Source organism: Apiospora marii, assembly GCF_038362585.1.
Source record: "Apiospora marii strain CBS 49790 chromosome Unknown utg000004l_segment0_segment1, whole genome shotgun sequence".
Classification (NCBI taxonomy): domain Eukaryota; kingdom Fungi; phylum Ascomycota; class Sordariomycetes; order Amphisphaeriales; family Apiosporaceae; genus Apiospora; species Apiospora marii.
Genome location: NW_027117376.1, coordinates 971,030 through 994,005, shown reverse-complemented (window position 1 = coordinate 994,005; position 22,976 = coordinate 971,030). Strand labels below are relative to the sequence as shown.

General features: G+C 52.8%; 7 protein-coding genes across 7 annotated transcripts; 3 read left to right on the top strand and 4 right to left on the bottom strand.

Moving 5' to 3' along the window:
- Positions 1–727: 727 nt before the first annotated feature.
- Positions 728–1,891, bottom strand: PG985_007272 (uncharacterized protein; the record flags this gene model as incomplete). The annotated part of the gene is made up of 1 exon (XM_066827041.1): positions 728–1,891. The coding sequence occupies one exon, from the start codon at positions 1,889–1,891 to the stop codon at positions 728–730; it is 1,164 nt and encodes a 387-aa protein (XP_066684716.1).
- A 26-nt stretch (positions 1,892–1,917) lies between these two features.
- Positions 1,918–2,403, bottom strand: PG985_007271 (uncharacterized protein; the record flags this gene model as incomplete). The annotated part of the gene is made up of 1 exon (XM_066827040.1): positions 1,918–2,403. One exon carries the CDS (start codon positions 2,401–2,403, stop codon positions 1,918–1,920), a length of 486 nt encoding a protein of 161 aa, XP_066684715.1.
- Positions 2,404–7,080: 4,677 nt separating this feature from the next.
- On the bottom strand, positions 7,081–9,856 carry PG985_007270 (Zinc finger protein GLI2; the record flags this gene model as incomplete). The annotated part of the gene is made up of 4 exons (XM_066827039.1): positions 7,081–7,843; positions 7,896–8,789; positions 8,846–9,103; positions 9,183–9,856. 4 exons carry the CDS (start codon positions 9,854–9,856, stop codon positions 7,081–7,083), a joined length of 2,589 nt encoding a protein of 862 aa, XP_066684714.1.
- A 4,477-nt stretch (positions 9,857–14,333) lies between these two features.
- Positions 14,334–14,585, top strand: PG985_007269 (uncharacterized protein; the record flags this gene model as incomplete). Its single annotated transcript, XM_066827038.1, has 1 exon — positions 14,334–14,585. The coding sequence occupies one exon, from the start codon at positions 14,334–14,336 to the stop codon at positions 14,583–14,585; it is 252 nt and encodes an 83-aa protein (XP_066684713.1).
- A 1,636-nt stretch (positions 14,586–16,221) lies between these two features.
- Positions 16,222–16,992, bottom strand: PG985_007268 (emp24/gp25L/p24 family/GOLD-domain-containing protein; the record flags this gene model as incomplete). Its single annotated transcript, XM_066827037.1, has 3 exons — positions 16,222–16,427; positions 16,491–16,698; positions 16,795–16,992. The coding sequence occupies 3 exons, from the start codon at positions 16,990–16,992 to the stop codon at positions 16,222–16,224; spliced, it is 612 nt and encodes a 203-aa protein (XP_066684712.1).
- Positions 16,993–18,935: 1,943 nt separating this feature from the next.
- On the top strand, positions 18,936–19,846 carry PG985_007267 (ADP-ribosylation factor GTPase of the ras superfamily). The gene is made up of 4 exons (XM_066827036.1): positions 18,936–19,133; positions 19,230–19,474; positions 19,535–19,600; positions 19,660–19,846. The coding sequence occupies exons 1-4, from the start codon at positions 18,986–18,988 to the stop codon at positions 19,750–19,752; spliced, it is 552 nt and encodes a 183-aa protein (XP_066684711.1). The 5' UTR covers positions 18,936–18,985; the 3' UTR covers positions 19,753–19,846.
- Positions 19,847–20,604: 758 nt separating this feature from the next.
- Positions 20,605–22,041, top strand: PG985_007266 (uncharacterized protein; the record flags this gene model as incomplete). Its single annotated transcript, XM_066827035.1, has 1 exon — positions 20,605–22,041. The coding sequence occupies one exon, from the start codon at positions 20,605–20,607 to the stop codon at positions 22,039–22,041; it is 1,437 nt and encodes a 478-aa protein (XP_066684710.1).
- Between the last annotated feature and the right edge of the window lie 935 nt (positions 22,042–22,976).

Here is a 22,976-nt window from a genome sequence, read left to right as displayed (position 1 = left end):
TCCACTTCTGAAGTGTCCACTCCGGGAGGAGATCGAGAAAAAACGATAGGCAAGGAATGAAACGAACCCAAAGAGCCGGTCAGCCTGCATGACGCATACCCGCCGCGATTCATTCCTTTGCCCTGTCTGGTCTGCCCTATGCAGGAGCAACCGACTGCCGAGCCCGATGATTCGTTGCGGCCCAACCTATAGAAATCGTACGATGCATAGTAACACCAGAACCCACATTGAGCATGGGAAGCCGTTAGGGCTACAGATGTTACAGATCGCCTTCTACCTAGATGAGGTGGATCTACCTAGCCAGGCCCTGGGAGCGTTGGGCAGCACCGACAAGGGCCCTTGGGATAGATCGTGTCTTCACGGGAGCAGCAAACAAGTCAGGATAGCAGGTCCAATACCAGCAACGCTGTGATCGCTTGTAAGAAAAGGGGTAGTGTTTGAAATCGTGAGCATCATCATGGCCATGTTTATATATCCAGAATCTACTGAGTCATAAAACTATTATTTCCCAACACAACAAAACGCCCCCATGATGTTGTGACATCATATATAGCAAAATTGTACATTCCGTCGCAAAAAGGTATCCCAAACTCCCCTGGAGACCGCCCGTCCCTAAAGAACTATGCGCCCGCAGGAAGAGACCAAGGCAAAGAAAAGAGGGCTCACACGTTATCCGCCACTGTCAATAGTATGAGAACGTAAATAGTGGACACGACCATCGTCGTGTCTAGTAGTCGTCGACCACCTCACCTTCCGCATCCTCGTCTTCATCTTCATAATGTCGGACACGGGGAGCCTTGGCGTTCTTCTCCGGCTTGAGGGGGTTGTTCAGGACCCAGCCCCCGTTGCCGCTGGGTACAATGATGGCGACGTCGGGCCGAGAGGCCCAAGCGACCAGAGTCGGATGGTTCTCGCCATCGAAGACGACGCGCTGCTCGATGCCGGTAGCCGCCTTCTCGAGGTGCTTGGCCAAGTGTTCCATGTGTTCGTCCCAGGCGCCAGCCCCCTTGAATACATGCGAGCACCCAGGGGCCGGGCAGGTCATGTGCTCGGGTAGACTACAGCGGGGCTTGTGGGCTTCTTTCTGGTATCCTTGCACGCAGTCTTCCCATTCTGGTACCGTGTTCTTCTGCTTGAGCTGCTTCTTGATATTCAGGGGCACATGCATCCGTCGGACATGCTGCGTATAGAGGTCTTTCCGGTTGAAGATGGCGCCGTTGGGCAGGCTGGGTGCTTGAGGAGAGCGGTTCGAGGACGAGGAAGAGTTGGAGACTTTAGTGCAGGTTCCTTGGCTGCAGAGCCAGTAGAACAACAATAGGTGTTGCGAGGCGACATGTCGCTTCCATTCATTCTTGGCTGCGAAGGTCGAGGAGCACCCTGCAAATGCAAACACGCAGACAAAAGGTCGTGTGTGCTGCTTCTTGATGTGGTTCTGGAGACCATTCTCGTCCTTGAAAGAAACGTCGGGGCAGTCAGGGCAGGGATGGCTGGACAATGACCCCGAAATTGCTGACTTGTCTGCCATTAGGTTCTTGTTGCCCAAAGCTCGAGGCTCGGTCTTGATCTTCTTCGGCTGATGGTTCGCCTGGCATGCGCTGCTACGCTTCCGACCTCGAGGGCTGCGCTTCGCACCAGAGCCGCGCCTCTGACAACCCTTCGGCTCGTAGTCCTCGTCATCTTCATCGTCCTGGATAGGCTGTGGAGGTGTTTCGGTTTCTTCCATGCTTGTGTTGCCGTCATCCTCAGGGTCGGGGGATGGATAGTTGCTGGAGATGCAGATTTCCTCCTTGATACGGGGAGTAATATCCGTGGGGCTGGTTTGCCGCATGAAATGGATGGGCTCAGTTGGGCCCATGTGATCCATTTCAAAGTGGCTTCCCATGCTTGACATGGTGAAGCCCCGGAGGGGTAGTTCTGTTAGTTTCTCCTCGGGAATCCTTGGAAAACCTCGTCGTCAAGGGAATTAACATCGCCCAGTTTGACACCATCAGACATGCCAGTCATTTGAACCATTTGCGATGCGGTCTGCGAAGCATATGGGTCATAGTGGTTTGGGAAGGTGTAAGTTGTCTCGTCAGGGGGTGTTGAAGGCGTATGCTCACTGCCGCTTGCCGAGGATGAGTGCCCCGAAGGAGTTACTTGCCGGGCAGGAATTGGACGAGGTTGAGAGTGTACTGGCGTGCCAGCTCCGTCAGATTGGCGGCCACCCCAGGCAGGACCCGTCACGTAGTACGTGTCGTTTGGGGGCATTGGGACGCGCGAGAAGCTTTGTGAATACCATGAAGTCGACTCAAATCCGGCAAAGGTTGAGAGCTTCAGGTTCGGGTCTATCATCTCACCAACATGGTCCGTTGAGTGATAGGCCGGCGTCATGCTGGTGAGCGGGAGAGGTTCGTACGCCATCTTGTGATACTTGATCCGAGATACCCAGCCGTGGGTATGAAATTTGAATGAAGTTTCTAAACTGTGATCAGAGGCAGATGTCGCTCAGTGCTTGCGCGTGTTGGTAATGAAGATGACGGAACGTGACCAGATTTGAGACCGTTACATGCGTCCTCGCATATCGCAGTTGGGATTCAACCGAAGACTTGGTATAACATGTAAGTGGCCCCACAGACCAACAGAAGAGTCTTCGAGGGTGGGAAGGGCAAGAATAGTTATAAGCATCAAAGAGGCGAAGCTGCGTTTGGATCGAAACATCTTGCATTGGTAGAAGGTATGGGGATGGGGATTAACTTAACTTATTAAGACAGTAATATCATGGGGGTCATCCAACCTGACCTCCCCCTGGACGCTTCTCAACTTCGCCGATTCTCTGCCCTCGATGGGGGAGACTCGTCGAACTCCACGCGGAGCCGCATGTACTTTGTATCGCGCTTATAGGAGGTGTGCCTCAGGCCATCCTGATCTCCAGTGATTGGACGTCGTCATGGTACCTACCATCGAGCCAGCGAAGCGGCTGACAAGCTAGAGGGTACGGATCTTCAGCATTCGGTACGTACCCCTGTCGGTAAAAAGAAAAATGAAAAAGAAAAGTTGCAAAAGTGTGATTTGGTTACATAGCCAACGAGCACATAACCTGACCCCCAAGCAAGTGGTCGCTGGTAGGTAGCATGTACATATACCTGCCACCTACCAGCTGCTTCCGATTCGTGTCGGCATGGTGCGCGAACTACCCACCAAACTTTTGGACCCCAAAATCGGTTTGTCTTGCTTTTTACTCGTTGTCGTTTCTTCTCCGGCTCAAAGGGAGAGTAAGAGTCTGACGTACAGAGAGCGATATCCGTTCAGGATCCAGTCGGAACGCTATCCTGCAGATGGCGAGTCTTGCGGTCGATTGCCAAAGAGATGAAGGATGCTGATGTGGAGTGAACGTGATGTTCGAAAGGCATAATAGTTCCTAATTCATGGGTGCTCGTCGTTTGTGTGTAAGATTGTAGCTGGAACGCGGGAGAGGAAGAGCCTCAACCAAGTGCTGGGTACGTATCCTAGTATCCTCGGTACCTACCCAGTCCTCGACCATCACAGTCCGGAGGACCTACTTGCAGCAAAACCGCCTGGGGTCAGGGGTTAGACAAACGGGGCGCCGAAATGAATGCCCAGAATATGCCTCGGGTCTTGACTACTACAAGGACAGCACTTAGCTGTCTCTTGGCGTTGCCCAAGCTGGGAAAAGACGACGTCCGATCTCCAATCATCAACCGGGTGGTAGGGTTTTCTTCTGGTGTTGCGCTGTTGCTCCCCCCTTTTGAACCTTGCCTTATCGAGAAGAACGCCCAGCTGCAGTGGTGAATATGGTATGCTATGTGAAATCCATTACATATTCGCCAAACCGATTTCATGTTCGAGCCAATCATCTCTGGCGCCATAGGTAGGGCAGGAGGGTGGGAGGGGCCACAGCAATCGGCCCCTCATGTTTTCCAATCTTTCTTTTATTTTTTCGCCAGGGTACTTTCTGATGGGCCTAGGTAGTCCTCGGAATCCATATTGATCTTACCCGTTACTACCCAACCCGGACGGTTGGATCTAATAAATCTCCATCTTTTGTCGTAAGGCGTCTGGCGACCTCTACCTACCCTGGACGTTTGCTGGGGAGGGAAGACGTAACACTGGAGCGTGTGGCAGTACTGGTCGCAGTCGCAGGGCATGGCAGCCGATCGGAAACGGCCCCCAACCGCCATGGGGCAAAACGTAGTTTCCTCTGTCCTGAACGGCTTCCAACCAGCCCCCAAGCATAGCATGCTGGCAACTGCAGAAACCGGGCACCCAGGGATCTGAGAGCTGAATCGAATGCTTGCAGATAGGTAGATGTAGAAAAGTGCGGCGCGAGGCGTGCGTGCATTGCCCACCTCGGAAGCTTGGTGGGCGATGCAAACCTCCTCCTACTCAAGGGACTCCGTACAATACCGACCTGCTGGTATCAATCTCTACATCCTAGGTATGCGATCAAGGGTGTGTATACCTACCGTACTTGCTTAATCGCTCCCGAGGTTAACGCTGATGCTGATTGCGGCTCTTGTGTCTCTGCCCTTCTTCCCGTTCGAGCAAATGATGGGTAAGACCTAGAGAGAATCGGTGACCGCATCATCTCACTGCTGATTAAACATTGGATGAGCGTCAGCTCTCATCAGACCCCTTCCTTTTTCTCACACACTTTCTCTCTGCCCCACCATACATCCGGCTTGGAGCGAGAGTAAGCGCAGCGTACCATACCATGGAGACGTATGCACGTTAGAGTGCCTTCATTCCACTCAGATAGGCAGTATTTATGTAATTAATTAATGGGGGTGTGCGGGGCAGCACTGGCAACTGGGATTTGACGGGGGGGGGGGGGACAGGATGGAATGTGAGATGTTATCAAGCGCTAAGTCGACCTGTGATTTGAAGGCGTCGCCGGGAGGCCGGGGGGCCAGGGGGCCTGGGGAGGGTCGCCTGGGGGTCCTGTCCTGACTCCTGGGGGATGATGGCCGCGCGCCGGTTATGTCGTACGAGGGTGATACCTAATGGACGACTTTTGGACGTTTTGTTTGCTTGTTGTCTGCTCTCGGGTCTAATTGCTGACATGCATTGTATTTCGGGCCAGAAGCTAGCACTCAAGGTTCCTTGTCAGGCCCACCTTCCCGTGCGCTGCCGTTCCCGACTACTCCAACTCCCACACTTGTCATTTGTCCAACGGGCAGCGAGCGACGACGATCATGGTTTCGCTCACCGAACCGTGTATTTACTGTGATGATGTATGATGGCGGCACGGTACGCTGATTGCTTACCCAAGTTTGGATGGCGAGTAGTATACTCTAATGAGTGAGTGAGTAGAGGAGATGATGGAAGCAATTGATTTGTTCCCAACCCCAAGTGTGCAACCTCAGAAGGCACGCCCACCCCCTTTACGCCTCAAATTGTGCATAGTGTCGAGTGTAGTACAGTTGCAGGCACGAGTGAGGACCACCCACTCACTATCTGTGTTAATGAAGTTGCCTTATTTTTCTCTTTCCTTTTCCTCGCTGCCTATCTGCGCATGTTTCGTGCCTTATTATTCATGCATTGTTCTTTGGTCGGTCGATGGTCTCTCCAACTTCTGCTGACTTACATGACTGCGTTACGTTATCTACCCGCTTCACTTAGGTATGTTTCGTTTGTGATTTGTTATGCAGGAGGAAGGAAGCCCTTGTTTTGTTGTTGCCTGCCCCGGACGTGCATGCACCAACGCGGGTAGGCAGACAAGTCGAGTATACCTGCCGCAGCCATGCCTGCTGCCGGGTCGAATCGAGTCCAGTCTACATACTTGGCTTGGATGTGCATATGTGCTGGCTGCCCGCCTTCGCCTTCGATATCACGACTAGCAGCTCAGCCCCCCTTGAATGGTGAAATGCCACAGACTAATCCACCTTCACCACCACCTCCTTCATGTACGGAAGAGCAGAGCCGAGAAACAGCTCGCTGCCCTTGACCGAAAGAGAGAAAAAAGAAGATCTCGAGGCGATCGTAGCATTGGCACATTGGCAGCAGCAAGGACTAGGTAGGGAATCGACACCGTTACTTTCGGCATAATCGAGAAAATCGTCAAACGCGGTCGCTTGACAATATCTCTTTTTGCAGTTTTGCAGTTGCATTCCCTTCACCGTTGCACTCGCTACGACTGTGCCTCTCTCTCATCAAATGTCCACTGCAGTATGTAAGCAAGACCCATGGCAAAACGAAACCAAATCTGCTTTCTCCGGTTGATCGCCATGGGTCTTATCGGTCCTGTCGTGTGGTAATAAGAAATCTCATCAAGATTGTAGTAGTGTAGTAGATTAGTTTTTCTTCATTCTAGAAGCAACATTGCACATGCAGGCTGGGAAGGCAGAGCACCCAGCCCGTCCGCCCAACTGCAGCTTCCGCAGCGGCACTGGCAGGATGAGCCACCCTGGTGTGCCCACCATCTGCTTTGGTGACAACGGGACATCAGAGACGCACTCATCTTTCGGACGGATGGCCCAAATCAAGATCCAAGACCTGCTAAGACCTACATCCTCAGCTATGCGCGTGACGCACAGCCTCCCCCGAGTTCGAAGCACAGCGAAACGAACAAGCCCTATGCATATCACCGTATTCAAATTTCGTCATGGCACTTCTAGAACGCCATGTGGGAGATCCCGAGGAATCTCGATTTTGTGACCAAAAAAGCCATTCACTCTCGTCTCGGTCCCCCATCAGCCACCACGGCCGTAGCAGACTGATGGCGGCTGTCGATCACTCCAAATTTAGACCCCAATGGTGTTTGCAATAGTCAGTTACTCAACATCCGCAGAGCTAGTAGAACTGCTAGTGTTTCTATTTTCAGTCTCGTGATAGACGCCCAGCATACTGCTAGTTGAAATCGGAACTCGTCCTGGTTGATGGTGAACGAGGTGAAGAAAGAAGAAATGGAACGTAACACCGTCAACGCCAGCTAACCGAACTGACCCTATCCTAACCCAATCCCTGTAATTATCCATCTGGGTATCCAAAACATCGACTCCGCTCTACCAACAGTTGCTGCAAAGCTTGTGCTGACATGTATTTCTCACACACTGGGGGCTTGTCTGTCTACTGTTCCCTTCACCGCATTGGCACTGTACTCCCGGCGTCAGTCGATTGTTCTCTCTCGGTGATAAATATAGTCACATCAGGACTTACACATTGCGTGACAACCCCCACGTTTGTCGTGGAGGCAGGAGCTTTGGCTCGCTTGGCATGGTGACCGACGACTTCTTCGTCGTCGCGCTTTCGCTTCTTGAGCCCTGCAAGGTGGCTATGCTGCTCCTTGGGGGTTCCTTTCCTTGCTGAACGTAGCGGTGCAGATAGGGGTGTTGGTTGCGATGGGGGCGCGGAGTCGCCGTCCTCTGAATCGGAGCTAAGGGCTTCCATTGGCGGTGCATCTGGATCAACACCCTTCCAATCGTCAATCTGCTTGCGTGGCCGTCCATCGCGTCCAGAAAAGTGGTCGTCGATATGATTGAAGCGTTCAGTAAAGGCCCCCAGTCCCTTGCGCTCGATCTCTATGATCCGCTCGCAGAACCCACACCAGAATCTTGCCTCGCAGTTTCTTCCTACGCGGCAATGCTCGAGTTTGATCTCAAGCTCTTCTCCTTGAAGAGTATGGACCTTTGACAGATGCTCCTTGAAAGTCTCACGTCGATGGCTAAGTTTACCACAGACTTCGGGAGACCTGCTGTTACTACGCTGTAAATCACATCTCCAGGCTTCATGAAGGAAGTGCTGGCTATTTTCATGCCTCTTCCAGTCGTTCTTGCTTCCAAATCTCTTGGAGCAGTTCTGGAATGTGCAACCATAAGGCTTGGAGTGACGTTTCAAGTGTTTTCTATAAACTGTTAGCAGAAAGAAACCGGCACTCGGGAATATAGACAACGTACTTCAACTCACACGGGCGCACGAACTTCTTATCGCAGCCTGGCTCGGTACAAGGGTGGTAATTCTCGGGCTTGACACCCTGCGAGACGTCTTCCGATCCTGTCTCAACGACGGGAGAGCTTTCTTTCTTGAACCCGAACTCCTCAAGGATACCTTGCATCTGGAGTGCCTCGACAAGTTTCCTGCGCTTGTCTGGATCTTTAAGTTCTAGCTGCAGGGATGATATATCCGATACTGAAACAACTTGTGGTTCCTGTGCAGTGGTTGTGCTTGCTTCCTGCTTCCCAGACTCTCTCGTAGACGTAGAACTCACGCTTCCGTCATAAGCTGAGAGCTTTGCTCCCACGATGGGGGATTGAGCCTCCCCTCCCTCGTACGGCATAGAGCTCCGTGAGGTCTCGGTATGGGCGATACTGGAGACCCTTGAGCTGTCAGGGGACTGGCGCTCTTGTTCAAGATCCACCGGCGAGATAAACTGTGAGGGACGTTCCTCAAGGTCTGATCGCTCAGGGGAACTCTGCATCGACGGTCGCAACGATTGACTTAGGTGATGCTGGATAGGCCCAATTGCCTCCAGAGTATCCCCCACACAGAGTCGCTCATCCTCGGATGCCGGCTCTACCATATCGTTCGACGCACCAGTCCCACCGGTCATATGACCCAGCGCCATCCTTGTGTCATCCAACTGAGATGGAGGATAGTCTGCTTGGGAGGACGTAGTATGGTGCATACCCTCGTCCGTCATATGATCCTCGTCATGGGTCCAGAGTGGTGGCTGCCCAGTCTCTAGACTTGGGCTAATCTGGAACTCGCCGTAGTCTCCAGCAGTCTGTTCAGGCACACCGGCAAGATCTGGCAGCATATCTTGGGTTTGAGAAGGGGGTTGGGCTTGTGGTCTGCCACGGTTTTAGTCAATATAATAGGGGTTAGGTCATGTCCGCCATCGACATACTGATATATGATCCCCTCCAAATCTTCGTCCTTGACATTCTCAATGCGATGGACACGTTTCAGGTGGGCTCGGAAATTATCTGCCCTGGGCCAAATCTTGTCCTTATTTTTGCAACCGCCATGAGGACATTGAAAGCGACTGCCATCAGGACTTTCGTCGGGATGGACACTCCTCTTGTGCCTCTCAAGATCGTTTGGTGTACTGAACCCCTCGGATCGAGCGCATCCAGGTACATCACAGGTGAATGGCTTAGTATGCCTTTGTCTGTGTTTTCTGAAGGGGGATGTTAGTCGGCCTGTTTGGAGGCGGCGCAGGGTCTTGGCTTGGCCTCGCTTACTTGAGCTCCGAATTGGTCTTCACCGGCTTCTTGCAAATCTCACACACAATCCCCTTGCCTTCAAAGGGGCGCGCTGGCTGTTGGAGAGACTGCTGCGGCGGCAATTCCCAGGCTCCCGATGGGGTATTTTTGGTCATATACTCCATCCCAGGGCCAAAGGATGAGGGGAAATGGAATTCCGAGAGATGTCCGGCCAAGCTCTGTGTCTCCGTGTTTCTATCCATAGGCTCATCGTAGACGGATGTCGCTGTCACGCTGTGTTTAGTAGCGTGGCTCCCATAACCCGAGTCCGAGGGCGCCATGCCTGGCGGAGTAGTCTCGCATTCCGACGGGACATATCTCTCGCGGTACTGCCCGGGGAATCCCATAGCATGCCCCTGGAAGCTCATGTTATGGATGCGAGAAGGGCTACGGTCATCATCATCTGGAAGCGCGAGTCCTTTGGGGATCCACGGGCCATCGTTGCCCGCATACCAATTCGCAATGGCGTCCTGGTGGGCGGGCATGCCCCGAGGGTGGCCATAAGCGCCGAGCAGGTCCTGGCCGTTGGCAGCATACGAGGAGGTCAGGAGGCCCATATCAACCTCTGACAAACTGGTCGGGCGGCTAGTCCGGGGAAACATCTGTGTATCCACGGGCCCCGCAGAGCCGCTAATGCCGGAGGCGGGGCCCATACCGGGACGGTCATCCATATCAGACGAGGTTTGCTGGTGCCTAAGATCAAACGGATACCCGGAGTATAGCACTGGCTGGTGTATAGTGCTAATTAGCTGGTTGGTCCCGGATCCGGTGCAGCCTGGTAATACGTCAAGGCTTCCCGGTCAGCTGATAGATAACACGGTCGGCTAAGCCCAAGCAAAGTCAATGGGCAGAAAGATAGCGATGCGACGCGACCGCCTGCACTCTGCGCGGGCGTCAAAAGGCGAGTATGCGAGGCGCTCTATGGCGGAGTGTTAGTCTGGGGCTGATTCTGCCTTAATCCATATCGCAGTCCGTCTCTTTTACTGGGTGTGGCAAGAAAGGAAGAAGGACAGGCAAAAAAAGAAAGGTAGTCGACGCTATGAGGCTAACTGACATTTCAAGTGAAATAGGCAGCTCTGGGTCTTCAGACTTGCTGGCTGTCTGCTTGCCTCGACAAGGACATACACACGTGTACAATCGTATTATTGAATCAATCTCCAGAGAGATTGATAGATATTCATGCAGTCAGCATATGTGCAGTTGTTTGATTGAGACTCGTCTGGTTGAGACGCAATTGCGCAGTTGCGAGAAGTCCAGAAGTCCAGGTCGAATCCGATTAGGCAGACGAGGGAGCGGCGGCACTAGGTTAGGCTAGGCGCACTGCAACTCTCTGAGGGCAAACAGAGACAAGAGGCGGGCAAGACAGACAGCGGGATGATTGACAATCAATTGCTCGCACCCACCCCAAATAACCAATGATGGGACGGAACTCCTAAACGGACATCAAGAATACATCAAATCAAAATCCTGCAAATGGATAATGACGTGGCAGGGTGAGATTTGATGCTTTTTGAGAGAGTGCGAAGAATTGTTCGCTGCGCTGTCGCTCTTTCTTGTCTGTGTCTGTCTCTCTCTTGCATTCAACCGCACCGGGGCGCAGTCGCAAGTCATAAGGCAACCAGCATGAAAAAAGTGAGGCAGAGGGGGATTTGGTTGCCTTATTTCGTGGCGTCTCGTGTGCCCATCCCGTCCACGCCATAGTCATTTGATGGCAGAGTCGGACAAGGGAGGGCCAATCAAGACGGCCCATTTGCTTCCCAAGTCGCCGAGACTACATGACATGTATGCTGCATCCCATCAATTCCTATCTGCTACATACTCTCAAGTCCCGAAGGCCCAATGAGGCCCAATTGCACATGCAATTGGCCTCATCTTCGAAATGGGCCTCATTGAGGGCACATCTGCCTGCCGCCTATGTTTCGTCTCGTTCTTTTGGTAACTGATTCGCCATCATCGAGATTCGGTCGGCGGCTCATTGCGACCACAATGAAAAGGAAAAAAGAGGCGACAGCAATGTTGGATTAGCCTGTGTGCCTCAAACTTGCCTCAAGTGCTTCTCCGATCTGCTGCCACAGCGCACCAATTCACCTCCGTGGGTCGAGAAGCGCAACACCTTGGCAACCGGTACTGTCAATCTTCATGGAGAACGAATCTTTTCCATGCAAACAAACACTCGACGTCTGGTAGAACCAATGATACCATTCCACAAACTGTTCGTAGCACTCCGGCGCCGCCGAATTGTGCCCCCGATCGTTTATGGTCTTCACTTGCCACGTGGGGGAGGAGTTGACGGTTGACAGCCGTAGATGCATTCATCAATCTTAGAATATGTTCTCCATCCTACTACTGACCCAGGATATATTCTCCGCACAATCTTTGCTCCCACCAAGTGTAACATATGTCATGTGCGTGAGAGGAGCAATTTGTGCAATGAAATGGCTGGCCCTGTTCAATCAGTGCCGTCAGCGGTGATCTTGTCATGTCACTCCCGTGCTGCTTCCGACTCATCCTGTATACATCCAGCTTACGCTCAAAGTTATCTCTCGTCTACACTTGACAGCCGCATGGCATTGTTACCATACTACGTATATGAAGTAATTCGTGAATACTCTCATTTGTTTCTTCCAGTCCACTATATTTTAGACTGTCGTCATTTCCTTTTTGATCGAGATTGATGACGAATCTCTCTACCTGTCACATACGTTGCAATAATACTCATCTACGCCGGATCTGACGAGTAATTTTGCCAAGACATTACCGATGAGTATGTGCGCGCGTGCGTGTGCGTGTGCCAGATAGTACGAACGAGTATCTACTGCTACTGTGTGTGTATCAGTCACTTGGGTGTTTGTTGCTTTGCATGTCCTGTTCGAACGAACAGGTGCTTAGGTGCATTAGAAACGTACCATCACTGACACAGAATCCACCTACTCAACTCGACAGGCGCCTTCGTCGTCCGCTTGTGTAAGGCAGTCTAATGAGCCCACGGTATATGTATATGCTCTCTAGAATGCCAGATATAATTACTTTACCCCCTTAGATCTGCTGCTGACCACAGAACTCAGGGCATCTTGATGAGCCGCATTGCTGACTATATAGAACAGACGGGAGCATCGTGTTTCTGTTTGGGCGGACTGAGATCACAAATTTTCTTGTTGCCGGCCGCAGCAATGCACACAACCTTGGTCACACAGTTTAACGAACGGTCACTACATTGTATTTGTCAAGATTGAGGGTTCCGGCTGGTCCGCCGTCTGCGAGGGCCCCTGGCTCACCGGCAACCTGCCTCTGTCAGTGGATTTTGGCACTCTGGATGATGCGGCTACAGAGCAAATGAAGGGAACGTCAAGGGAAGCTGCATACGTTTCTATCATAGGACCCGGCCAATATACCCATGTAGTTTTTCAACATAGAGTACGAGCGTCATAATCTGGGTATGTAGGCAATAGATTCCACAGAATTCAGACCTGTTCCTGGCTGGCAATTGTAACCCTCGAACTTGTTTACTTCAGAAACCCGGTGTGACATCATGAAGTATATAGATATCCTATATCTGGTTTCTATATGAACTCGGGATGCTCGCTCCCTTTCATGCAATCCTCGTTCGGAGATCGTCAATAGTCTCAGTTCGCCAATGCATGTTTGTCTCCCCTGTCCAGAAACCGGCCCGCGCCGCTGACATTAGCTTGGCTGGCCCGCTCGTTAACGGCTTCCCTTTCTTCGCCCCTCGGCTGCATATGCGCTGCGAACTCTCTCATGTAGGCTACATAGCTGAAGATTCCCGTAGACCCTACCTGGTACTCGGGTCCAGGACAGGCTCTTCCCCGGTTGAAGCCTGTCCGGGTTGCAGCAAACCATTTGAGCAAGATATGCAAGCACGTTGCCAGGATCTGGATACTGGCTCGTTTATCAGGATAATGGTTTTTGATATCACACTCGAATCGAATCAATGTAAGACATCCTGTATCAATGGCTAAGCTTTGGTATACTTACAATTTCCTTGTTTATGGTCCCCAAGAGTCCACCCCCCATGCCCGTACGTAGGCCTATGTGAATGGAATATCACAACACTTTTGCATACGTTGACAAGAAACCCAATGACTCACAAAAGAATTCCATTAGATCATGGTTCTCCCACCGTCTTTGTAAATCAGTTATTGAGTCAGCCTGTAGATTCCAAGTCAGCTAAAGAGAGGAGTATGTGGTCACGCCATATCATGCCCTCCGGCTACAATATACAGACCCCCACTGCCTGGTGCATATTACGGCCTCCTTCGGGCGTTCGGCGTCGTTGAAAGCCTCTCGATCCCCTTGGATGTATGTGACTTATCACCCTGCAGTCGATTCTATCTTCAGATCAGCCGGCAAAACCAACATTATCAACGGGGATCTATTCATAGTTTATTGGATAAGGTACCCCATGCCGTAGCAGATCGTACATGATTTCACTACGGCTTGCATCCGGGGCTGGGAAGCAAGCAAGCAATCAATCAACAGAGACCCTTGGTATCGCACCAGGAGAGACCAGCCCGCCCGGCCTCTTGGTCGTGAGGCTACAACCGCTTCTTTGGATTGGCCCTGACTTGCATCATGGCCATCGCTCGGCACCACTCGGAAGGTAAGTCCACTCGCGTCCGGATGAGCAGTAAGCATGGGTTTGAGGTTTCCTTGCACTCTCTCCTCCCAGGATAGTTCTGTAGGTTTCTCTAGATCAGGACGGCGCACATCAGACGTGGCAATCAGTAATCCTGTGAAAGATGGTTACAACATTGAAATATTTAAACCCTTGCCGAGCCCCCGGTGCCTCTTGAGGCTCTCTGGGATCACAGCCTTCGCGTTATCACCATTAATCAGTCATCAACCTACACCTGCTGTCCCCAAAGAGGTTTGCAGATCGCAGCAGATAACTTCCATCAACCCAAACTTGTCAAACGAGTAAGACGTCAAGAGCACAAGTTCACACATTACCATCAAAACTGCACTTCTCGGCCTCGATCTATTCTCATTATCTACTCCCATACTCATCTGCACCCCCTTTTGTTCCCACGAAAGGCGCCACCTCCCACTCGAGGCACCAGACCAATCTTCTACATCGTCATCGCGCACGTGCGACTCGCTGAGACCTAGAAGATGTGTGACTACGAAGAGTTCCTCTTTGACTGCGAGCACTCGGTCGTCCGCCTCAAGTCCTACTGCCACTTCGCCCGCAACGACCCCAACCACGAGTGCCTGGGCGTCAAGGTGCTGCGGAACTCGTGGCGGCAGCACGGCCAGCTCTGCGACGGCTGCGCCTCGGCCATCGCCAGCAGCAGGGGGTATGGGCATCAGCACCAGCACCAGAACCCCTATGGCTATGCGACCCAGCATCGGCGCAGGCATTAGGGAAAACTGGTCCACCGCCGGCCTCTCTTCCCCCCAGAGCCGAACCCTCGTGGCCGCCCTCCAGAAAGGGCGGGGAGGGAGAGGAAAGGAAGGCTTCACGAAAAAAGAGTGGGCTATACGTTTCAGAGGTGCCTAGCCGTCGGTCGCGCTGCTGGCAGCATGACGATTCAAGCGTGCTCACCGGTGACGATGGCAGCTCGTCGACAACCATCGTCCTGAGCCGGGCGTGGAGAAAAAGGGGGGACGAAGCGTCACATTTGAAGGGTTAGGCATGTTCCACTGCGCGGTTGTTGACCAACGCGAGAACAAAAAAAAGCTGTTGAGGTCTTTCTATATGCGTCGGCGTTGCAGGCTTTTGATTTCTTGTCTGTATTCGGATGATCTCCCCGGCGGAGTCTCTATGCTGTGTCGTGCTTCTGTGGTTGGTTTGTCAACGTTGTTCAGGGGCCAGAGAAGGGCGAGGCGGTGAGACCATCCAGTTGGTTGAGCCGCCATCATCGATCTTCAAGGAAGAAAAGTGCTCTATTCTCATCTTGTTTGCTCGGCGTCTGGAATTCTCTGCAGTTGCAGAACCACGACGTTTGATTGATGATGACGTGGTTGTACGAAGCGAGTTAGCATCAGGTAGTATAAGACAAGTACGTTTGGGATGACTGCGCTATGTATAGTGAAGCAAGCGCAGTATACCTAGATCACAGTTCAAGTCATCCATATTGCTTTACACGGCGCAACAATATGCAAGCAAGACCTCACCGCAACATGTCGAGCGTTGAAACCTTTGGGCCATGACCGTCGGCATATATGCCTGTATCCGGTCTAAGAGTTTGATACGCCTGTGGTTACACCTTGAGCTTCTCAGATGAAGGCTTGCGAGCTTCATACCGTTGGGAGCATATAAAGCCTCCGAAGCAGCCAATATCAATTGGACTAAGGACCGAGACTCAATGGTATTATTATATAAAGCGGCTTATTCCACCTTTGTCTATTGGGCTTCGATATCTGAGCTAAGAGCATCTGAGTTCAACTACCACCCTTGTAGCAAGAAACGTATTGCATCTGGCGTTACAAAGGCACTGTGCGATCTCATCGAAACCCCCTGTGTGTCCTGACAAAGTGTTTGACTTAGCAAACTGCGGCGAATTCTGCGAGTGTGCGCTGTCCAAGGAACTTTGTTGAAGACTGCCCAGCCTGTGGTGTATAGACCCGGTCTCTTTCAGGCTGCAGGGCTGGCTGTTTGATGGTTACATTTGGAGTCTCACGATATGCACATATCACGGGCACATCATCCCGGAGTGGAACAAAGGGTCTACTCTTGATAGCCCCTTTTGTAGGTGGTGTCGAGATTTATAGGGGATATTTTGGTTCGGATGATTATCAGCAGCTGGAAACGGTACGTCATCATAAGCCACTGCTCAGTGCATACGCTCATGAACCTGAGTCCTGAGACGTGATCGGAGATATACAGCCAACGTAGACAGATATCGAACAGCAAAAGCAGCTCTCCAGCGTGCATCAAAAAGCCATTCCTCTGATTGGTAGTACAATATACAATGTTGTTTGTGCCTCGTGTGACCCGGTTTTCCAGAGCCCCGACCTGACGCCAAAATATTCTCCGAATCGCGACTTCGTCCCCCCTTTATACCACGCGCTTGACCTCGAAGAACCTTCGAAGCCACCAGACCTGGAAGACGGACTCGCCAATGACAACGCCGATGACGAACAGATTCCACCACTTGACTCTGCTGTTGGTGCTCTCGGCCGTGTTGCGGTGGGTTCGCTCTCGCAGGACGATATACGACTGCTCGTCCTTGACGGAGTTCAGGAGATCGGAAAGCTTGCGGACTGGATCCGACTGTTAGTATATGCGTCGCCCAGACTGCCCCCAACGCCCAGAAAATTGCGTACCTTCGTTCTCGAGGGGATCCTTCTCGGCCTCGTGCTCAGACACGTATACTATACCGTGAACGTTGAAGGACACCTCCTTGGTGTTGGCGCCCCAGTGCTCGTTGCCGAAGCAGTAGAGGTACTTGCCGTCGTGCTTGGCGTCGAAAGAGTAGTCGCCGTTGGACACGTCCTTCTGGAAGGTCTCGTACTGGTTCAACGGGTTCTGGATCTATCGAAGAGGAAAGTAGAAGCTGCCTGTTAGCCATCGTAACCATATTTGCGCCCCCCTTGACGCCTGCCCCCGAAGCAAAAAGCACAGACGTACCCAGAAGTCGATGTCCAGGTTCCCAGCACTGCCAAACTCGCGATCGCCGACCTGGAAGGTGACGGTCATCTTGTCATCCCGGTGGAGCTCCTCGTGGAAGCATTCGCGGCCATGGGCAGGGAGCTGAATGTTGTGGCCTAGCGCAGCCGGGAAGAAGCTGGCAGACAGCAGCAACGCTGCGGCGGAGAGGAATTGCATATTGTCGTTGCCTAAGCTAGCCCAGCGATCGGGAATTACCTTTCGTCAGAGAGAAACGAAACAAAATGGTGCAGCCTAGTCGTCGTCGGGATCGGTCCTTCGTATGCACACGCAGCTGTGGCTCACAAGCTCGAAATGTTGGAGTTGACACTTTGCCCAAACAAGGGTTGCACTGAGTGCTGAGGCTCGAGGCGGCTTAGCGTGATTCAAAGGGATTAGTGGGGTTTACGTGCTGTGACCTCCAGGGCCACTGTCTGGTATTTGTGGTGCTGCCCGTGGTGTTGCGTGGCTGGCTTCCTTTACTGGGCGGGCGTGCCTGTGGCGGACGGGCCAGTGAGAGAATCCCCCTCGTGCTCCAAAACTAACCCCCTGATTTTCCCTGAGCAAGCTCTATTAGCGCTTCCTTTATCAACAGGCTGCTGCAAATCCGATGTAGCAATTGACTGGATCTTCTGGGCTCTGGAATTGATCTGCCAAGTTCCGGTACTGGTCTCGTCATCTGCACCCACTTTCACATCCACATTTCATTATCCGTATTTCGAAAGGGTCAGGTAGAGATGGTATCTACATGTGATGTGATGGCTAACAGATACAGACATGGATTGGGACCGTAGCGATTGACGACTAGCAATTGTTGAATGGTGTTCGCATTCAATGCTGGGCTGGGGGTACCTGTGGCCAGCTAAGACTTCAATTAATGCTGGAGAATTGGGTGAGCACGGCAGCATCGCATCGGGGGGTTTCAAAGGCACGCAATTGCATGCACCCAATGTCAAAGTGCACCTGGCCGGTGGATGGGCGTATGCATTCTCTGATGCAATCGGAGCTTCAAGTGCCTGTCATCAACTGTATTCGTAGACTGGACGGGGACTCGTAATAATAATAAACCTGTAATAGGCAGTAGTATTTACCGTAGGCGATGGGACATGTTTAGCAGCCCACAATTCCCAAGCAGAGGCAGCCAATCGAGGCCGTAGTGTTCCAGGTGGCCTTTTCTCGCTGCCTCCCATTGCCTGCCCAAGGAGGGAGAACCTGAACACTTTTTTTGTGTGTGTTCCCTCGCTCGGCCCACTGCCACTTTAACTCAACCTTAAACAATCCACTCAGAGTCCAGCCGCCTCTCTTACTTTCCCACCCGGCATTCTTGATCTGTCTTCACCGACAACAACCCAACTTGCCCCCCCTTTACGACGACACGACCCTCTCCCATCTCATCGTATCGCAGCATCGCAATAGACCTCTTCTCTTCATTCGGAGCAGGTCTCGTTGCAGTATCGAATCGAGAAATACCGTAAGTGCACACTTGCCTTGACTTCTGCTGCCCTCTGCTCTATCGCATGCGGTGCTATGCTATTTCCCACGCGCTGTGCTTCGGCAGGCCAGTCCAGTGGACTAGGAACACCAGACACGAAAAAGGTGGCATATCGCACGCAACCTCTGCGCGTTGCCCATCCCCCGAACGAGTCTGCACAAACCTCGATGGCGATAAACTCAAACACCAAGTCGGTTCACACCAGCCTTGGGATTGCGTTTCCCTTCTAATTCATCTGCGTTCCCAAACGTCCTGGTCCACCCCGCACACGCACACGCCTAACCTGTCGTTCCTGAACCTGGGGTCCCCCTAATAGTGGCAGCCTGGGAACAGACTCGACCAGAGAAGACGTCCTGGAACCATAGCGCCGCGTCGCAGAAAATTGTCCATCTGTCCTCACTTTGGCATTCAGCACGTCCTCCTCAACCACGAGATCAAACACATAAAACCACCCCCCCTCCATTCTTGCCCATTCCTGTTCGTCGGCAACAATTCGCTTGGCCTGTCGCAGAACCAATCCACTCTCCCCTCCATCTTCTATTTTCATCATACATCATCCCAACAAAGGCGGTTGACATTGGCCTTTTGTTCTAACCGGTTCTCTTAGACAGAACGCTCCCATTGGGCTTAATTAACATCCACATAGACTTGTATCGCATCTAGCTACCGAACACCGTCATCATGGGTCTCAACATTTCAAAGCTGTTCGACAAGCTCTGGGGAAAGAAGGAGATGAGAATTCTGATGGTTGGTCTTGATGCTGCCGGAAAGACCACCATTCTCTACAAGCTCAAGCTCGGCGAGATTGTCACGACCATTCCCACCATCGGTATGCCGCTCCCAGCATCCACGCGGCGCTTCTTCTCCGAACGTCAGCGACATCTTCCCCGTTATATGCGCTAATAACTGTTTTCGCGCCATGCAGGCTTCAACGTCGAGACGGTCGAGTACAAGAACATCCAGTTCACCGTGTGGGATGTTGGTGGTCAGGACAAGATCCGACCTCTGTGGAGACACTACTTCCAGAACACCCAGGGTATCATCTTCGTCGTCGATAGCAACGATCGTGACCGTATCGTCGAGGCCCGCGAAGAGCTGCAGCGCATGCTGAACGAGGATGAGCTCCGCGACGCCATCCTCCTGGTGTTCGCCAACAAGCAGGATTTGCCCGTATGTTGCGCACTCGATCTTCCATGACTATACGTGCCATTGAGCTAACCAAAATCACAGAACGCCATGAACGCTGCCGAGATCACAGATAAGCTTGGTCTTCACAGCTTGAGACAGCGCGCCTGGGTATGTTTTCCACGCTATCTCCTCTAACAAAATCTCGTTGATGCTAATGCGATATACAGTACATCCAATCCACCTGCGCTACGTCGGGTGATGGTCTCTACGAGGGTCTCGAGTGGTTGGCCACTACTCTCCGCAAGGCCGGACACCAGTAGAGTTGGGGTAGTAGAAGACAAGCTTGGTATGGGTATGGCTCATGTTTCGCGGGCCCATCTCGTCTCCCTCGATAATTTCACGGTCGGTTGCATCTAAGCACCAAAGTCGGTCCTCGGCCGGCTGGGTGCAATCGACGCAGTCCATCAATGACGCACTTCTCCCTCCTTTCTCGGAAAAGCCCATCCTCTGGTGATTATTCTGGTAACGCTCTCCTGGTCTATCATGAATTGCGGAAGTATGATTTTTCGGATGAATGAGGAAAGGGGCGTACCGGGATGGCTTATGTACGAATTGATATTATGGGAAGCACAAAATGAGAAGACGGCTTTTCTGCCTTTTTTTGCGATACACTCACTGACTGACTCGATGACGGCCTGTGACCAAATTTAAATCACCCCTACGATGCGATGCCTGCCCGCCTGCTTTTTTCAGGGTCGACTTTTCGAATTGAGTTCTGCGATCTCGGCATTTTTATGCATAGACGAGGATTTGCCTTGCCCAGGCTTGGTGCATCTATTTTGTCTCTTTGATATCCCTGGCGCAGGCTGAACTCACACGATTCAAGGTTCTTTTCATTTTCCTGCCTCAGCTTTACGTATGTATTTTACGGCGGGGTATCCACGTACTTGCTAATCGCGTTATCACTGACCAATCGGTCGACAGGTCCGCTATCGGCATTCGTCGGCTTGCCGGTTACCACCGTATCAGTAGGAACCGGACCTTGGTAGCATAGCACCCCGCCGATTTAATATTCTTGGGGAGCTTCCTTCCCATTCAATATTGTTATTTCGGCGTGCAAGAAAAACGCAATTTGTTTTCTTTCCAGTCGTATTTCGGATCAATTGGCCAAGATGAAGCTGGTACGAGCTCTGCAGCGCGGCCGGAAGGCCGTCCCAAGCCTCCAATCGCAGCCCACCCGCTCGATTGCCCTGTTATCGCGGCCCCTCTCTGCCGCCGTCAACCCATCATCGCCGGCTTCAGCAGTCGCACAACCACACCAGCCCTCGCCGCGAGCCGCCCTCACATCGTCATCGTCGTCCAAGGCCAGTCGGCGACATGGCTCCTCCCTCGCCACTGACGGGCCCCTAGGCAAGACGCCGCTGTACGACCTACACTTGGCGCACGGCGCCAAGATGGTGCCCTTCGGCGGCTTCGAGATGCCGGTGCAGTACAGCGGGTTGTCGGTCTCGCAATCGCACCACTTCACGCGGTCCCACGCCTCGCTGTTCGACGTCGGCCACATGGTCCAGCACCGGTTCGCGGGCCCCGGCGCCGCCGCCTTCCTCGAGCGCGTCACGCCCGCCTCGCTGGGACCCCTGCCCATCCGCAGCAGCACCCTGAGCACCCTGCTCTGGCCCGGCACCGGCGGCATCGTCGATGACACCATCATTACCAAGCTCGCCGACGACGCCTTCTACGTCGTCACCAACGCCGCCTGCCGCGACAAGGACCTGAAGTACCTCGGCGAGCAGCTGGCCGAGTGGAAGAAGAATAACAGCAGCGCCGAGGTCCAGCACGAGGTGCTCGACGGCTGGGGCCTCGTGGCCCTGCAGGGTCCCCTGGCCGAGGACATCCTGAGCGCCATCCTCGTGGCGCCCGAGGAGTCCAAGCTCCGCGAGCTCTATTTTGGCCAGTGCCGCCCCGTCATGGTCAAGGTCAAGGGCGGCGAGCTGTCGCAGCCCATCCTGGTCTCGCGCGGCGGCTACACGGGCGAGGACGGCTTCGAGATCTCGATCCCGCCGCAGGACACGGTGGCGGTGACGGAGGCGCTGCTCGAGTCGGCGGGGCCCGAGAAGCTCCAGTTCGCGGGGCTGGGCGCCCGCGACAGCCTGCGCCTCGAGGCCGGCATGTGCCTGTACGGCCACGACCTCGACGACACGACGACGCCCGTCGAGGGCGCCCTGTCGTGGGTCATCGGCAAGGACCGCCGGCACCCCAAGGCGGCCAACCCCTTCCACGGCGCCGAGGCGATCCTGCCGCAGCTGACGCCCAAGAGCAAGGGCGGCGCGGGCGTCTCGCGGCGCCGCGTCGGCCTCGTCGTCGAGGGCGCGCCCGCCCGCGAGGGGGCCGAGATTGTCGGGCCCGACGGCCAGAAGATCGGTGTCGTCACCAGCGGCTGCCCCAGTCCCACGCTCGGCAAGAACATCGCCATGGGCTACGTCCGCGACGGTTCCCACAAGGCCGGCACCGAGCTCGAGGTCCTCGTCCGCGGCCGCAAGCGCAAGGCCGTCGTCACCAAGATGCCGTTTGTGCCGAGCAAGTACTGGAAGGGTACCGCGCCTGCTTGAAGTTTTCTAGTCAACCAAGAGAATAAGGAGGGGAAAGAAGGGTACGATATATTGAGATCCAGTACGCGAAGAAATTGTTTGATAGTTGGAATCAACTGCATTTCTGGTTTGGGGGCCAATTCGGTCGGTCGGTTGGTTCAGGAGTTCAACCTTAAGGCGTTCATTTTGCAAAATCATAAAACGTACATATACAATATGCATATGGTCATTGATCCCTCAACGGGCAATTTTAAGATTCTTTTTCCCCGATCGATTTGGATCGTAATTGTGTTCCTGAACTTGTGTTGCCTTGATGTGTGACTGTTTCATATGATGTACGTATGCCCCTATCATTTGTTCAAGGGGGCCAGGAATTCAATATCACATTGTTGGCGACAGTGGTTCTTCCGCCACTTTAACTGTATTGTAGGAGTTAAAGTTAATTTAATGTCAATGGCAATAACAATGATTATTTCCCGGGATGTAATGTTTGGTTGAAATCAATTATTTGTCGAAGAGTGATAAGCCAAAAGCAGTCTTTGCGCTATCACGGGGGGTTGACCAGAGGCCAACTTCCTTCATCTGCCTCTGGTCTAACAATAACCCAGCTTGTTCCAGGACATCGAAGGACCAGTTGCTTCACGTATTCGCACAAATCTGCGAAACACCACAATCAAACATCACGCACAGGAAGAAGAACCAACTCAAGCTGCAGGGCGATATCCAAGGAGGGTGAATGCAAACCTCCTTCATTTGCTTTCTTTGCTATCGAATTTAGCTTTCTCATCAACCCCCTTCATTCAAACATCCCAATACCCAAAAACGCCATTATCATCATCCGGCACAAGCACGCGCGCCTCTCTGCCTGCCTGCCTGCCTGCCTGATGTGAAAAGAGAATATGCATGCTCAACACCGTCATACCCGATGCCTTTCCTTCTTCCTTTGTAGCAGTAAA

Bases quoted from the DNA above. Each gene is read 5' to 3' on its own strand.
- PG985_007267 (XM_066827036.1), top strand. From the start codon at position 18,986: ATGGGTCTCAACATTTCAAAGCTGTTCGACAAGCTCTGGGGAAAGAAG. The intron at 19,475-19,534 runs GTATGTTGCGCA...CCAAAATCACAG, and splicing joins CCAACAAGCAGGATTTGCCC to AACGCCATGAACGCTGCCGA. The intron at 19,601-19,659 runs GTATGTTTTCCA...TGCGATATACAG, and splicing joins GCTTGAGACAGCGCGCCTGG to TACATCCAATCCACCTGCGC.